Below are 15455 nucleotides of genomic sequence, written 5' to 3'. Positions count from 1 at the left end.
TGGTGGCACAGCCTGTGCTCCTGTGAGCAAGGCCTTGTTTCCTGCTGACACCTGGGCATAGTACGGACCCCAAGGTCACTGCCACAGGGTCAGAGCCAAGGCCCCTTCTGCAGTTTATTGCGGGGCCCCTCCACCTCCTAGGAACAGGTCCAAGGGGAAGTATCTTCCACTGAGTCTTGTCCAAGGGCAGTGATGATGCTGGCAAGGGGACGGGTGAGGTCAGCACTCCAGCAGAGCATCTGAGCTAGTTCTCGAAAAATTCGTGTTGGGAAGCAAGTCCAAGGCAAGCTGTGCTCTCCCCAGCCCCAAGGGCTGCCGGCCTCACAGAAACAGAAGGGCAGATGCTGGGAGGAGCTGTTGAATCGTTCAGGGAGGCTGAGAGCTGCTAGGACTCACTGGGCTCATGCGGGAAGGGATGGGGTCACAATTCATATTTACAGTGACCAAAGAGCGTTTTCCTAAAGTACCCACAAATAGAAGTGTATATATATATATTTATATTTATATTTTTATATATATATATATATAGAGTACTTCATTAAATGTTCTGTTGAAGGAACGCAGAAACCTCCAGTCTCCTCCCCAGCAGCTCTGTTCCATCCCATCACAGAACCCCTAGAGCGTAACAGCCCGGAGCCATGGCCTTGCCTGTGGCTGGAGGAGTTGGCAGAGCGTGGGGCCTGCGGATGCTAGCACAGGCTCATCGACCTCCCCGAGACAGCACCTTTGTCCCCTCCTGTCTGCCCTGGCCTCCTGTCCCGGATGACCACGCCTCCCAGAGCATAGGCCCTACTTCCCCTCTCTCCTAAAATGCCAGGCCAGGCGGAGGTCCTGCAATCCTGCTACCTGCAGTCCGTCCGCCAGGGCTCAGGAGAGGGCGCTGTTGGTGTCCTGGGGAAGGGAGGCGGAGGGAGGGAGGGAGGCTTCCTGAAGCAGGGTGCTCCCACAGGGGCAGCGGGTCCGAAGGGTGCCTGGGCTCGGTCTCCATGGGCTGGTTGGCTTCCCTGAAGAGCAGTGCCATGGGGTTCCCAAGGCGACGAGGTGGCCCATGCAGCTCCCACTGTGGAGGGCAGGTGCGCCCTCCGTGGACCAGACCACCCCCAGGCAGGGCCGCTCCCCCCGGTTATTTGTAGGGCCGCAGGAACCGAGATACTTTGGAGCGCAGCAGTTTGATGAAGGACCGTGGGAACATCTCCTTGGACTCCTGGGCTGTGTACTTGAAGTAGTTCTGGGGATGGGCCAGCACGTCGAAGAGGGCCTTGATCAGCTTCTTGTCCTGTAAGATAGGGTGGGTGGGAGGTGGGGGAGGCTTGGGGCCTGTAGGGTCTGTGGGGTGTTGCCAGGCTGGGGGAGGGGAGAGAGTTGGGCTGGCTCGTGGGTTTCAGGACCCCACAGACCTTTTGGTTTTAATAGTATAATTGGTTTTTTTTAATTTTTTTTTTGAGACAGAGTCTTGCTCTGTCACCCAGGCTGGGGTGCAGTGGCGCGATCTTGGGTTACTGTACCTCTGCCTCCTGAGCTCAAGTGATTCTTCTGCCTCAGTTGCCCGGGTAGCTGGGATTACAGGCATGTGCCACCACGCCTGGCTAATTTTTGTCTTTTCAGTAGAGACAGGGTTTCACCATGTTGGCCAGGTTGGTCTCAGACTCCTGACCTCAGGTGATGCACCCACCTCGGCCTCCCAAAGTGCTGGGATCACAGGCGTGAGCCACTGCGCCTGGCCCGTAACTGGTTTTTAAATAGATCCTTGGCATTAACTCTTGGGATTCCAATAAGATTTTACTAAAGGCCAGGTGTAGTGGCTCACACCTGTAATCCTAGCACTTTGGGAGGCTGAGGCGGGCAGATAACCTGAGGTCAGGAGTTCGAGACCGGCCTGATCAACATGGCGAAACCCCCATCTCTACTAAAAATACAAAATTAGCTGGGTGTGGTGGTGCATGCCTGTAATCCCAGCTACTTGGGAGGCTGAGGCATGAGAACTCCTTAAAACCGGGAGGCAGAGGTTGCAGTGAGCCGAGAGTACGCCACTGCACTCCATGCTGGATGACAGAGCTAGACTGTCTCAAAACAAATAACAAAAAAGATTTTACTAACAAAGGGTTCCACTGCAAAACAACACAACACAACCAACATTTGCAAACAGAGAACACTCAGCCAAGAGCACAGGCTTTGCAGCCGGCAGATCCCAAATCATCACTTCAGGCCTGCTAGCTGGCCCGCTGGACCTCAGGGACATAGCTTTGCTGCTCTGAATTTCATTCTTCCCTGCACAGAGAGCTTCCCTGCACAGAAGATGCCTCTTCTTGGGGCTGTGAGGAAAACGGTCTGCACTGGCGTGAGCAGAGAGCCTGTCCTCAGCGGTGCTCAGTACAGGTTTGCTGTGGGGATCTAGGCAGCAAACGGGGGCTGTCCTCTGGAGCAGTCACTGGAGGGCACATGCAGTCCCTACCCTCTCTGAGCCCCAGGCTCTCGTCTCTCTAGTGGGGCACTGGCTGCCACCCTGGGCAGAAACTATGGAGCAGAGGTGAGGCCTGGCGTAGGTCTGGTTCCTGACAGAGTCCCCAGAGCCTGGCCCAGGGAAGGTGCTCAGCAAATGGTGACCACCACCTGTTGGGGCGTGAGGGCTCCTCGTCCTATTGACTCTGGCTGCATCTGCTGTGCCTAGGGTGGACCTGTCCTGGCACACACTCATCTCTGCGTACATATCCACCACACCCCATACCATACACCCACTCACTACACACTCACCCCTACACACATCATACACCCCCACTCCCCATACACTCACCCCTACACAGACCACACACCCACCACACCCCCTCACCACACACACCCCTATATACAAACCATACCCCACTCACCACACACCCCTACGCACACCACACCCACCACACCCCCCTCATCACCCACACACACACCTCTATTCACCACACACACACCCCCACACACCACACACCCACCACCGCCCTCACCACACACACCCCATATACACATCATACACCCACTCACCACACATCCCTACACACACCACACCCCCCACACCTCTATTCACCACACACACCCCCCACACACTCCCACTCACCAAACACACCCCCATCTCCATTCACCACACACACACCCCCATACACACCACACGCCCACCACCGCCCTCACCACACACACCCCTATATACACACCATACACCCACTCACCACACACCCCTACGCACACCACACCCCCCACACCCCCCATCACACTCCCCCACACACCTCTATTCACCACACACACCCCCCCACACACCACACACCCACCACCGCCCTCACCACACACACCCCTATATACACACCATACACCCACTCACCACACATCCCTACACACACCACACCCACCACACCCCCCTCACCACCCCCCCACACTTCTATTCACCACACACACACCCCCGACACACCACACACTCCCACTCACCAAACACACCCCCACCTCCATTCACCACACACACCCCCATACACACCACACGCCCACCACACCCCCACTCACTACACCCTCCCCACCACACACCCACCCCTACATACACACTACACACACCCACTCACACCCCACACTCAAACCCACCACACACCCCTACACACACACCAGTCACCACACACACTGAACACCTCCAAACTCAGCACACATGCCTCCATGAACACACCACACAGCACACTCCCCACACTCCCCACACACGCGTGCCCTGAAGCCACACCCTGGAGACAGACACTCCTGCCCTCCTCTGTGCTGGGGCGGGGCCGGCGCTGGAGGCAGCGTTGACCATGAACCCTGGCAGCTCCTCCCCCGCAAGGGGGGCGGGGACTAAATATTCACAGAACAAAGCTAAAGTGAGTGCTGGTGGCTGCCAGGAAGGCGGGGCGCGTGGGGCCCAAGGGCTGCGAAGGGTGTACCCAGGTCAGGGGGTCCGGGCAGGCTGCCCAGAGGACGACAGGATGTCCCAGCTGAGGGCGGAAGGCTGGGGGGACGTTTGCTGGGGAAAGAGGTTGGGGAAGGAAGGATGGGCCGAGGGGCCCTGGTGAGTGTGAGGAGCTGGGAACTGCTGTGTAGGAGGGCGGCCCCCTGGCTGGGGTTTATGTCCCCAAAGCAGCATCAGGACGCTTTCAGTTTGGGAGTGATGCTCCCAGGGCAGAGCTGGGGGAACAGGGATGCGGGGAGAGAACCCAGGACGCATCCCTGGTTTCCACCCAAACGGCTTGAGGAGGAAATCAGGAGCCGAGGGCGGCAGCACGCGACTGGCAGACTATGGGGAGACTCAAGTGAATCTTCCCAAACTCTGCAAAGCATCCTTTCCTCAGACGAGGCAACAGCGGGAGCGTTCCAGCTCTGCCCTCGTCCTCCACACCCCTGGGCTCCTGGGCTGACGGTGCTGCTGCTCAGGGCTAAGCTGGGTGAGTCCTGGGTCCCTGGGCCTCCGGCCAGTACCCACCATATGACACACCAGGTGGCCCTGCCTCTCCAGGCCGGAAGCAGGAAGAGGAGGGAACCCAGTCCCAGTGGCAGGGGGTCTCCAAGTGACAGGGGCACTGGGTAGATCCCACTGATTCTGAGACACCCCCCAGAATACCCTCATTTTACAGATGAGGAGAGTGAGGCTGAGAGCTGGTGAGGAACGTGCCCGAGGCCACATCACCAGGTCCTGGTCCCCACATCCCCACCAAACAGCTTCCCTCAGGCCTCCTGGTCTGGAGGGATAGACATGCAGGGCCCAGTCCCCACCATTAGGGCTCTGGGACCCCCACGCCTCCTGCTCCTCTCCCATCACCACCCACCCTCCCTTGCTCCTCCAGGGGCCAGGGCTGGGGCAGGGGCGGTCCTGGCTCATCACAGGCCCCATCCCAGGGTTACATGGATTCCCTTCCAATAAACTCACTCACTTTCAAAATTTCCTGGTGGTTCTCCGAGGCGTACAGGCGCCCATCGCGCACGATGTCCTCTATGAGTTGCTGGTAGTCCTCTGGGCCGTGGGTCAGCAAGGGGAGAGGAAGGCAAGGGGCTTGAGACCCACATGCTCCCCCTTCACCTCCAGCCTCTGCCCTCCCTCCCCTGCTCCAGCCACGGGCTCCAGGCTATGGCTGGCCACAGCTCTGCCTTTGGCTTTGAACCTGGGGCTCCCTCCACCTGTATTGTCCTCCTCGGGGTTTCGCTAAGAACCCCCTATTTAGCCCTCAAAACCCTGCTTGGGCAGCATCTTGGCTGAAGCCTGCAGATGCCACTCACTGCTGCCTTGCCTGTACCACCCGGTACCACCCTCGGCTTGTCTGACTCTGGCCCCTGACAGGGTTCGTTCTGCTTCCGGGTCTGTACCTGCCAGGTCACAGCTCCCTGAGGGTGGGGACGTGCGACTCATCTCTGTCTCCAGGGCCCTGCCTGAGCCGTGCACAGTGGGCCGTGAAGACAGTTGGGTCTTACCATCATAGGTGACATAGGGCACTTGGAAGCCTTTGCCGCTATTGCCTTCATTGGATTTGAACTGGATCCAGAGCTTCCGGGAGCGGGAGGTGAAGGCAATGGGCCTCTCGTAGGTCTGGCAGGTCTCATAGGTGGTGATGGACGTGGGCGAGGCTGCAGGTGAAGCACCATTGCTGAGCTGCCCCAGGTAGGCAGCTCCTCCTGCCCTAGGCCGCTTGCCTCCCATCCAGTCCGCCACCCAGCACGTGCACCGAACACCTGGTACCCCAAACACAACAGCTTCATCTTTCGTGCTTGTTCCCTCTGCCTCCGAGGCCCTTCCCTACCCTCAACCCTGGTTCCTGCGTGTCCTTCTGAGACCCATCTCTGTGTCCCCTCTTCCAGGAAGCCTCCCTGACTGCGCCCTCCCTCCCCTCCCAAGATCCTGCTCTGCTCTGGTGAACCCCTTATCACAGCCCCTCCATTGGTGGGTCTCTGTCTCCCTCCAGCTAACTGCTCCCCCATGACAGGGCTCAGGCCTGCACTTGGCGCAAGGCCAGGGCGGGAGTGGAAGCTGGGGGAGGGCATGGGAGATGAACCGGCACTGACTGCTGGAACCAGAGGCACAGACTTGGGAAGTCCCTTCTCCCCAAGAACAAATGCACCAGCAAGGCCCACTGAGCGCTGATCTCCCGAGGAGGAAATCAGGAGCCGAGTGCGGCAGCGTGGGCACAGCATGTGACCGGCAGGTGAATCTTCCCAAACTCTGCAAACCATCCTTTTCTCAGACGCAGTGACAAGGGGAGCACCCCAGCCCTGCCCAGCCTCTCCTCACTTAACGGCTGCTCGGCAAGGCCTCCCGGCTCCCTGGGAGCCTTCCCAAGGAGCCCCTCATCGGGGAGAGGCTGGGCTTCACTTGAGCTCAGCCTTGTGGTGGGAGACAGAAGGATTGGTGCTGGGGGCAGAGGAGCGGGTAAGGGGAATGGGCAGGGAAGGTGGTCCCGGGCCGGTCCCTTGCCCATCTGCACACTGCGGCTTTTGGCTGGTCAGCTGCGTCAGCCTTGCTGACATTTGTCTGCTCATTAGCTGTGCTGAGTAACTCCTGCCCAGGATAATGCAGCTCAGCCCTCAGGCCCCTCCCCACCCCTCCTCTGGCCGGTCTCTGTGGTCGCTGTGTACCCAGAGATCTTCTCTGGCCAGTGTTTGTGGGTGTCTGGGTTCCTGTCTTCCTTCCCTAACACTCAGACTTGGAGCTCGCTCCCGTGGGCACCCAAAGCCTGACAGCAGCGAGGTCCCCTGGCCAGGGACGCTGCAGGGATTTGGCTGGCGCTGGGGGGCACTCAGGGGCCTCCCAGGCATTCCTGCTGCTGTGGCCAGCTGGGCACACACACGGTCACACCCACTGCTGAGGACTAACCAGTTCTCATGCCATTCCATCCTTCACTCCCTGAAGTCTCAAGAGGAGCCCTGACGGGGGAGGATGAGCCAGGAGTCCACGGCTCCCAGAGGGGCGGGGAGGGCTGTCTGAGCTGGTATCTTGTGTGGTGCATGGGACCGCCGTGTGGTCCCCCAAACCTCAGCAGGCAGGAGGAGACCTGTGGAGCTGGAGTCTGAGGTCTCGCTCTGAGCTGTGTGGCAGACAGTGGTGGGAAGGGGCCCTGCGGCTGGTCCTGCCACTGGGATGAGGGCCGGGCTTGTGGCCGGAGTTGAGACCAGGCCTGACCATGTCCCAGCATCCACTCTCGGGATACCCTAAGCTCTCCGGATCTTTCCATAGAACTCTGTAAAGCCAGCTCTTAGACCCAAGTGGGTTTCAACCCTGCCTCCCAGGTGGACTCTGAGGGGCTGGTCCCCTGAGCCCTGAGCCCCAGGGCCCTCCTTTCTGCCCTGTGAAGGCAGCGATCCCGCCTGGTGGAACCGCAGCGAGACGGGAGTGCAAACGGGGCTGCGGCTGCCTCTGGTCCCCTCCACCCGCCACGTACCGCTCTTCCTCATGACCAGAACGTCGCCGCACTCATCCTCGATGGGCAGGAAGATCTCCGGGACCACGATGAGGATCCTGCGCTTCGGGGGAGGCGCAATGTGCCAGACGCATTCGGCGTTGGCTGGGTAGTCACCAGGGTAGTTGGGAGACTCGATGTACCCGGTGTAGTCACCAAGCTCGCCGCCGCAGTGCTGGTCTGCGGGCACAGTGGCCCAAGGGCCTCATCAGGCTCTGCTCGGCGGAGGCCCTGGCTGGCCAGGCCTCTAACCACCCGGGAGGCCTAGCACAGGGCTGGAAGGTGCTCTTGTCCCCTCCCACACCAGCCCTCGGACCCTGAGCCCATCCTCCTTGGGGACCCTGCCTGGGCTACCCCCAGAGCAGGTGGGCAGGTCCCCTGTTCACACCTGTGGTTACCCAGGGCCCAACCTGGAGGCTTCTTCTTACTGGGCTGCCGTGCCTCAGGCCCACCCTATTTCTCTGTGGCTGGGCCTTGTCAGGGGCACTGAGAGGGCCTGGAGCCCTGTGCTCTCTAGCAGCCCCGTCATTGCCCCTGTAGTCTGTCAGCTCCCCCAGCAGACCCAGAAACTAGAGCAGGACCTGGCCTGGGGCAGAGGCTCAGGCTGTGTCAGGTGAGCAGTGGGAACTGATGAATGATGGGCACCATTGTGGGCTCTGTAGAGTGGGCCAAGCCAGGGCTGCCCCTTTGGTGCCATAGGCCTCCAGACGGCTGCAGGGCACCCAAGAGCAGATGTGACGGAACGGGAGAAGTCCAGTGTCCTCGTGTAAGATCAGGTCTCCTCCCGCCCCCACAACCTGCCCAGCCCCTCCCGCGTTCCCAGCTTCCTGCCACGGAGCAGCAGCACCTACTTTTGCAGTGTGTGACGTTGGTAGAGCCATCGAAGTCTGTGCTGGTGTTGCCCGGACAGGTGATGCAGTGGTTCTGGCCAAACTCAGGCTGGTAGGTGCCGACGGGGCAGCGGATGCAGCGGTGGGTGGTGGTGTTGTAGTGGTGGCCGGGGGAGCAGTGCACTGCCGGGGGACACAAGGCAGTGTGGTGGGTGTGGAGGGGTGCAGGACCTCCCATGCCCTCGAGGTCTGTCTTGGCACAGAGTTCAAGGCTCTTCCCCACCGCGCCATGACCTCCCACCACCCTCGCTCCGCCACGGCCGGGAAGAGCCCTTGGCGTGGGGGTCACATGGCAGGTTGATGTGATGTTCGCTCCAGCAAAACAGGGACCACACAGGCCACCTTGATGGGAGCAATTTTCAGGGAGAGTAGGGGTGAGGATGTGACCAGAGGCATTCAGGGGAGACAAAGGAGGGGAAGTGGAGCCAGTGAGGCCAAACCCTCTTTCTGCAAGGTTGCTGGGGCAGGAGAGACAGGCAGCCAGAGTCTGAGGGTGGCGGGGTGGGGGGCTAGAGGTGGGCAATTCTTTTTTTTTTTTTTTGAGATGGAGCCTTGCTCTGTCACCCAAGCTGGAGTGCAGTAGCGCCATCTTGGCTCACTGTAAACTCTGCCTCCCAGGTTCCATCGATCCTCCCCTCCCAGTCTCCCGAGTAGCTGGGATTATAGGTGCACATCACCACGCTCGGCTCATTTTTTTGTATTTTTTTTTTTTTTAGTAGAGATTGGGTTTCGCCATGTTGGCCAGGCTGGCCTCAAACTTCTGACCTCAGGTGATCCACCTGCTTTGGCCTCCCAAAGTGTTGGGATTATAGGCGTGAGCCACCGCACCTGGCTTCAATTCTTTTTTTAAATGGGCAAATTCAGAGCAGTTTGTATGTGCAGGGGAGTATCTGGTGATGTGGCTGGCTCCAGGGGGCTGAGGGCCAGGCTGCCTGGACAGACAGACAGACACTGAGAGGGAGCACGGTGGGGAAGCAGGGTCAGCAGCTGAGAATGGGGAGGACTTGGGGGAGTTGGTGAGTGAGGGAAGACGGGATGCAGACCTGGGTGGGACCAGGTGCCCTGAACAGACAGCAGTTGAGGTGATACCCTGATCCCGCTCCTGCCCCCATACTCCTGCCCCCTCCTAACCCTCCCAACCTCCCTTCTAGATGCTGCTCAAGCCCTCCTGTCCCCACACTCCTGCCCCCTCCTAACCCTCCCAACCTCCCTTCTAGATGCTGCTCAAGCCCTCCTGTCCCCAGAGCCCTCCCCAGTGCTCTGAGGAGCTGCTGCCCCCCCTGGAGCTCAGAAAGCTCTCAGCTGTAAGACGTCCCTGTCCTAATGCAGGGCACAGTGGGTCACCCACGCCCACGCCTGACAGCTCCAGGCTGCTCCTCTGAGCTGGGAGGTTTGCCATGTGGAGATGAGAGGGGTTCGGGGAAGCCTCCCTGAGCAGTGCAGCCCTGCCTCTCGGGGTGGGCGGGCGTGGTGGGGGGACATGCTCACCTTTAGCCTCGCAGTCCTGGAAGGAGGTGGTGCCTTCGTGTTTGGTGAGCAAACCCCCTCCGCATGGGAAGCAGCTGGTGCGCCCGGGCTCAGGCTGGTACGTGCCCACGAGGCAGGCCTGGCAGGGCTTGAAGCCATCAGCCGAGAAGAAGCCTGGAGAACACTGGCCTGGAAGTCAGAGGTCAAGGCTCAGGTGGGCAGGAGGGCGCCGCAGGGCCGAGGCTGTGGGTGGTCTCAGGCCCTGCTCTTGGCCCTTGCCTGGCCCTGGAAAAGGTACCAGACACCCGAGGCCTGGGGTGGGGACGGGGTGGGGAGGACGCAGCAGCCTGGATGCAGGAGGCTGGGCCCTGGTCCGGATGTTGCCAGCAGTTCACGTGCAGCCTTGGTCAAGCTGGCTTTCCTTCTCCCACCAGCAAGAAGGCCTGGGGGCTGAAGAGCAAGATCTTGCTGCTGAGCTGGGAAGGGGACCCACGGGTGGAGCGGGAGGTCGCGTGTTTCAGAGGGGCTCTCCCTGGGGGGCAGGCTGCACCGGGGTCTTCACAGAAGGGGCACCTGCTCAGCTTCGGGGTGACGCTGCCTGGTCTACCAGCAGGGCCAGGCCAGAGCAGAGGGAGGCGGGTCTGGGGAGGGTTTCTGAGGTACTCAAGAGCACCCCGGGACAAAGGGAGGGAACCACAGGAAAGCCAATTTCAGCTCCACATAAAGAATGTTCTAGCATTCCAGCAGACTCAGGATGCAGAGCACATTCTGGCACTGAGTGAGGGGCAGGTTTAGCGTCCTCTCAGCCCAGACCCTGGGATTCTCAGCTTCTACCCAAACACGGAATCGCCTACCAGTGGCCACTCCCCCAGGGGTGAAGACCACATTCCTGGAGCGGGCAGTGGGCCAGAGAGCAGCCGGCAGCCTGCACGGACTCAGGGCTGGGCTACTGAGCCCTTCTGTGACCGGGAGAAAGCTGGAGGTCTCCGGTATCCTGGGACCCCACTCCTCCACCCTCACAGGCACCGTGCTTCTCAGGGTGCTGAGAACCTTCCCCGCGGATTCTCTTGGGTGAAACTCACAGTGGCCTGGGAAGAAAGGCTCGTGGGGAGCCTGAGCTGGCTTCACAGATGGAATTAAGTCGGGAGAGGGAGGTAAAAGCAAAAGCTCTTTGCAAACCGAATTGTATTTGGGAAATTGAACAAGGGCTTTCTAAACCATCTGTGGGCACATCACAAAGTTCTTTGTGTAGAGCAAAGTTCTTGCTCGAGTATAAGACACACTCTGCAAAGTGTTCCAGTCGCAATGGAATGTTCCGTAAAATGTAAGCTGTCTGGTCCCTCCTAAGGCACTTATGTACCTCCCTTAGAACCGTAAGTTGATCTGTGGATGCTAAAGTGTTTGCACACCGTGAAGTCCTTTCCAAAGTGCATGATACAATTCTGAAACACACTGAGTGCAGTGCGGTGCTCAGTACTGTAGTGCACTCCAAGACTGCTGACGCTTTGGGATCTGCCATGCACTTTGTAAGTGATGACTGCACAGACATCGTGAAGGGCTTTGGAAAGGACAAAGAACTTTAGAAAATACCATGCTCTCTGGCCACACCAGGCACCCGGGCCTTCAACAGGAGGAGCCCCTGCCCACCCCTCACCCCCACCTCTCCTTCTAGGGTAGGCCCACACTTGCCTCCACATTCCGACACGTTGCGGGCACCAGCCAGACCAACCCCGTCACTGCTGGGGCACGGTGTACAACTGAGCTGGCCTTCTGTGTCCTGGTATGTCCCTGGCATACATGGCACACACTGGCCGAGCTCGCCGCCGAAGTGGGTGCCAGGCCCACAGGCAACTGCAGAGGCAAAGTGGAAAGGCTGCTGGAGGCAGAGGTGGGGAGGCCGGGGGTGTCTCCTGTGTGCTCAAGCCCAGGCTCTCCTGATAGGCACAGGCCTTGTTCCCTGGGGCCCCAAGGACACAGAGGGGCCCCAGACCTATCCCAGAAGAGCCTGGGGCAGGACCTAAGGGGCAGCCATCTGTGAGGGCCATGAAGCCTGGGCCCTCTGGCTGCTGCACCTCAGAGTCCTCTGTGGACCCCTCCATCTCCACCTGCTTATAAAAGCCTGTGGTCCCCACTTACCCCATACCTGTGTCCTCTCTCTGCTCCACACCCTGCCCTCCAGCTTTAGCAAACTGCTTCCTGGATGTTGCCACTTGGACATGCTACAGTCCTTTCACCCCAAAGCTCCCCTGTCCTTCCTGAGTGGAGGAGTTAGGGGCAGTGCGGAGGGACTGGGGCTGAAATAGGCAAGGGCAGGAGGGCCTGGCGGGGGAGGTGGGAGGGGCGCAGTGAGGAGATGATGGGCTGAAGACGGTGCAGTATGGTTGGCTACACTGAACAAATATGTTAACTGATGAGTAAGAAAGGAAACTGAGTAAATCAGTAAATTAAGGAGAAAGGGAGCCGAGTTTCTCAGCGCTGGAGAAGATGCTTACAAATGCGGAAACGGGAGTGAGGGTTAGAAAGGATCCTGAGGTGTGCAACGGGAGGCACGGGCATGAACTCCCGGTTTTAGAACCCCGCACCCGTAGATTCCCGTGCCTGTGTGCGCACCTGTATACACACCTATGCTTTCCAGTTCTGTCCGATGAGCGGGCCTAGAGGCAGTGGTACTCCAGGAGCAATGAATATCCCAGATTTTGGTTTCTACGCATCATCCTCCTCTCAAAGGAACCAGGGGTCCTTGGGGATTTGGCTGATGCCAGGGGATGGAGAGTGTCGACTGGATCTGAACTAAGGGGAGGCTCGCAGCATGTGTGTGGCAGGTCAGAAAGACCCAACAGCCAGCCTGGTGAGGCACCCCTGGCTACCCTGGCGACAGAGTGAGCGCCGAACTAAGTAACATCAGGAATGGATCACAATGCAATGAGTAAGGGGGATCTGAGTCTACAGGGATACAGACCCAGAGGTAAATGGCCACGGCCACCCGCTTTCCTGCAGAAGAACATGACTAGTGCATGTGGAACAAATGGTAGAGGTGGCTGACATGGTGGGAGCTGTGCAGAAGTTTGATGAGGAGGAGAATATTGGTCCAAACTCAGAATGTCCCCAGAAAACACTCATCAATCACAGAGGGAAAATGGCGAGTGAAAGTGAAGCCAGTGGTGGGCTGGGGGTATCCTGTGTGGTGGGCTGGGGGTATCCTGTGTGGTGGGCTGGGGGTATCCTGTGCCTGCTGATGGGGCACCCAGGATCAGGCCTCGAAGCTGAGGTTCCTGCCGGACCCTGGGCCCTGAGTCAGGTCCCCCGGAAAAACCAGAGGGAGCTCTGAGTGCCAGCCCAGAGGAGATGAGGTTGGAACAAGGACAGGAGAGGCAGGAAAAGGAGAGACGCACCTCCAGACGGAAGGAGCCTGAAGACACAGTGGAGGGTGACATGTCTTTCTGGATGGGAGCTGGGACCAGAAAGACAAAAGGGACATTGTTGGAAGGATTGCTGAAGCTGAATGGAGTGGGCATGTGGGTTGGATGGTAAAGACTACAGACTCACACACGCATGCACACTTACACACATGCATACACGTGTGGGAGACAGAGGGGGCGGATGTGGTCAAATGTGCACAGCTGGGAAATTTGGATGAATGGAAGTTTTTTATCTGTTTGACAATGTTTCTGAAAGTTTGAAATAAATAACTTATTTTGAAATTATTTATTTTTATTTTGAGATGGAGTCTCGCTCTGTCACCCAGACTAGAGTGCAGTAGCATGATCTCAGCTCACTGCAACCTCCCCCTCCTGGGTTCAAGCGATTCTCCTGTCTCAGCCTCCCTGGTAGCTAGGATTGCAGGTGCCTGCCACCATGCCCAGCTAATTTTTGTATCTTTAGTAGAGATGGGGTTTCACCATGTTAGGCATGCTGGTCTCAAACTCCTGACCTCAGGTGATCCACCTGTCTCGGTCTCCCAAAGTGCTGGAATTACAGGTATGAGCCACCATGCCCGGCCCAAAATAAGTTATTGAAAATAGAAGAGGCTGGGCACGGTGGCTCACACCCATAATCCCAGCACTTTGGGAGACCGAGGTGGGCAGATCATGAGGTCAGGAGTTTGAGATCAGCCTGGCCAACATAGTGAAACTCCATCTCTACTAAAAATACAAAAATTAGCCAGACATGGTGGCATGTGCCTGTAGTCTCAGCTACTTGGGAAGCTGAGGCAGGAGAATAGCTTGAACCTGGGAGGCAGAGGTTGCAATGAGCTGAGATTACACCATTGCACTCCAGCCTGGCTACAGAGCGAGACTCCGTCTCAAAAACAAAAACAAACAAAAAAAGAAATTAGAAGAATGACATCACCAAGTCCTCTTTGTCTCCCCTTGTCAGTAGGGCTGTCTCCCTCCACCGTCTGAGCCAGAGTCCCAGCTTCCCCAATCTGGCCCTTCTCCCGTCAGGTGTCACCTCTTCTCCAAAAGCTTCCCCACTTCTCCAGCAGCTTCCCCGCCCCCGCCAGGTGTCACCTCCTTTCCAACAGCTTCCCCCACCACCAGGTGTCACCTCTTTACCAACAGCTTCCCGCCACCTCCGCCAGGTGTCACCTCTTTACCAACAGCTTCCCCCACCACCAGGTGTCACCTCTTCTCCAAAAGCTTCCCCACTTCTCCAGCAGCTTCCCCGCCCCCGCCAGGTGTCACCTTTCTACCAACAGCTTCCCCCACCCTGCCAGGTGTCACCTCTTCTCTAACAGCGTCCCCCTTGCCAGGTGTCACCTCTTTACCAACAGCTTCCCCCCGGCTCCCCCCCCAACCAGGAGTCACCTCTTCTCCAACAGCTTCCCCCCTTCCCCCACCAGGTGTCACCTCTTCTCCACCGGCTTCCCAGTTTACACCCCTGGCCAACCCTATTGTTTGAGGCTTCGGACTTGTGGCTCCAACTGCCCGTCCAGCATCTCCATGTGGATGACTTGTGAGCATCTCAAACTGAACACGTCCAGCCTGTGCGCCCCTTCCCCCCAGCCCACTCTTCCTCAATTTCCCTCCCTCCAGCCCACTCTTTCTCAATTTTCCTCCCCCCAGCCCACTCTTCCTCAATTTCCCTCCCCCCAGCCCATTCTTCCTTAATTTCCCTCCCCCCAGGCCACTCTTCCTCAATTTCCCTGCCCGCAGCCCACGCTTCCTCAAGTCATTGGGGATTTGGCCTGGATCAGGGAGCGATACCACCTCTGCCCAATTGGCCAAACCCTTGGAGTCGTCCTTGAAGTCTGTCTCTCCCTAGGAGCCCCCTCCATCTCATGCTCCTCCCCGTCCTTGCTCCGCCCCCCCTACTCAGCCTTCCCTAACAGTGCGCACAAGCCTGTGTCCTTGCTCTAAGCATTCCTATGGCTCCCCATTGAACTCAGAGTGGTGTCTGTGGCCTGCCAGGCTCCATCACCTCTGGCCTCACTGCACCTGTGGGCATGTTCACTGGCTCACCGTCTATCTTCCCCACGGGCATGCGAGCTCCACTAGAACTAGGACCGTCTGGTGTGCTGGTTTTGCCTGTTCTGCCTCCAGGCTCTCCCCTCCAGCCCACACCAGCCCGCTGGGGACCGGCCTCACCTGCTTCCCTGCAGCACGACGCTGCCCTCCTGGGTGGCCCTAGGCCTCACGACATCGCTGTTCTGTCCCCCAACCCTGACTCAGCCTCCCCG

General features: G+C 58.6%; 1 protein-coding gene across 2 annotated transcripts in view; it reads right to left on the bottom strand.

The window, feature by feature from the left end:
* Positions 1 to 342: 342 nt before the first annotated feature.
* Positions 343 to 15455, bottom strand: part of SCUBE1 (signal peptide, CUB domain and EGF like domain containing 1) — a 141862-nt gene continuing 126749 nt past the window's right edge. For both annotated transcript variants that reach the window (XM_025399327.1, XM_025399328.1), the window contains 7 exons: positions 11465 to 11626; positions 9797 to 9964; positions 8270 to 8431; positions 7401 to 7598; positions 5440 to 5592; positions 4905 to 4984; positions 343 to 1276 (listed from right to left, as the gene is read on the bottom strand). In XM_025399327.1, the coding sequence (XP_025255112.1) occupies positions 1124 to 1276; positions 4905 to 4984; positions 5440 to 5592; positions 7401 to 7598; positions 8270 to 8431; positions 9797 to 9964; positions 11465 to 11626 (1076 nt within the window). In that variant the 3' untranslated portion in view covers positions 343 to 1123. The remainder of the gene's footprint in view (positions 1277 to 4904; positions 4985 to 5439; positions 5593 to 7400; positions 7599 to 8269; positions 8432 to 9796; positions 9965 to 11464; positions 11627 to 15455) is intronic.

The sequence above is a fragment of the Theropithecus gelada genome, chromosome 10 (assembly GCF_003255815.1).
Source record: "Theropithecus gelada isolate Dixy chromosome 10, Tgel_1.0, whole genome shotgun sequence".
NCBI classification, from domain to species: domain Eukaryota; kingdom Metazoa; phylum Chordata; class Mammalia; order Primates; family Cercopithecidae; genus Theropithecus; species Theropithecus gelada.
The sequence above is the reverse complement of the archived record's forward strand: the minus strand, read 5'-3'. Positions and strand labels throughout refer to the sequence as shown.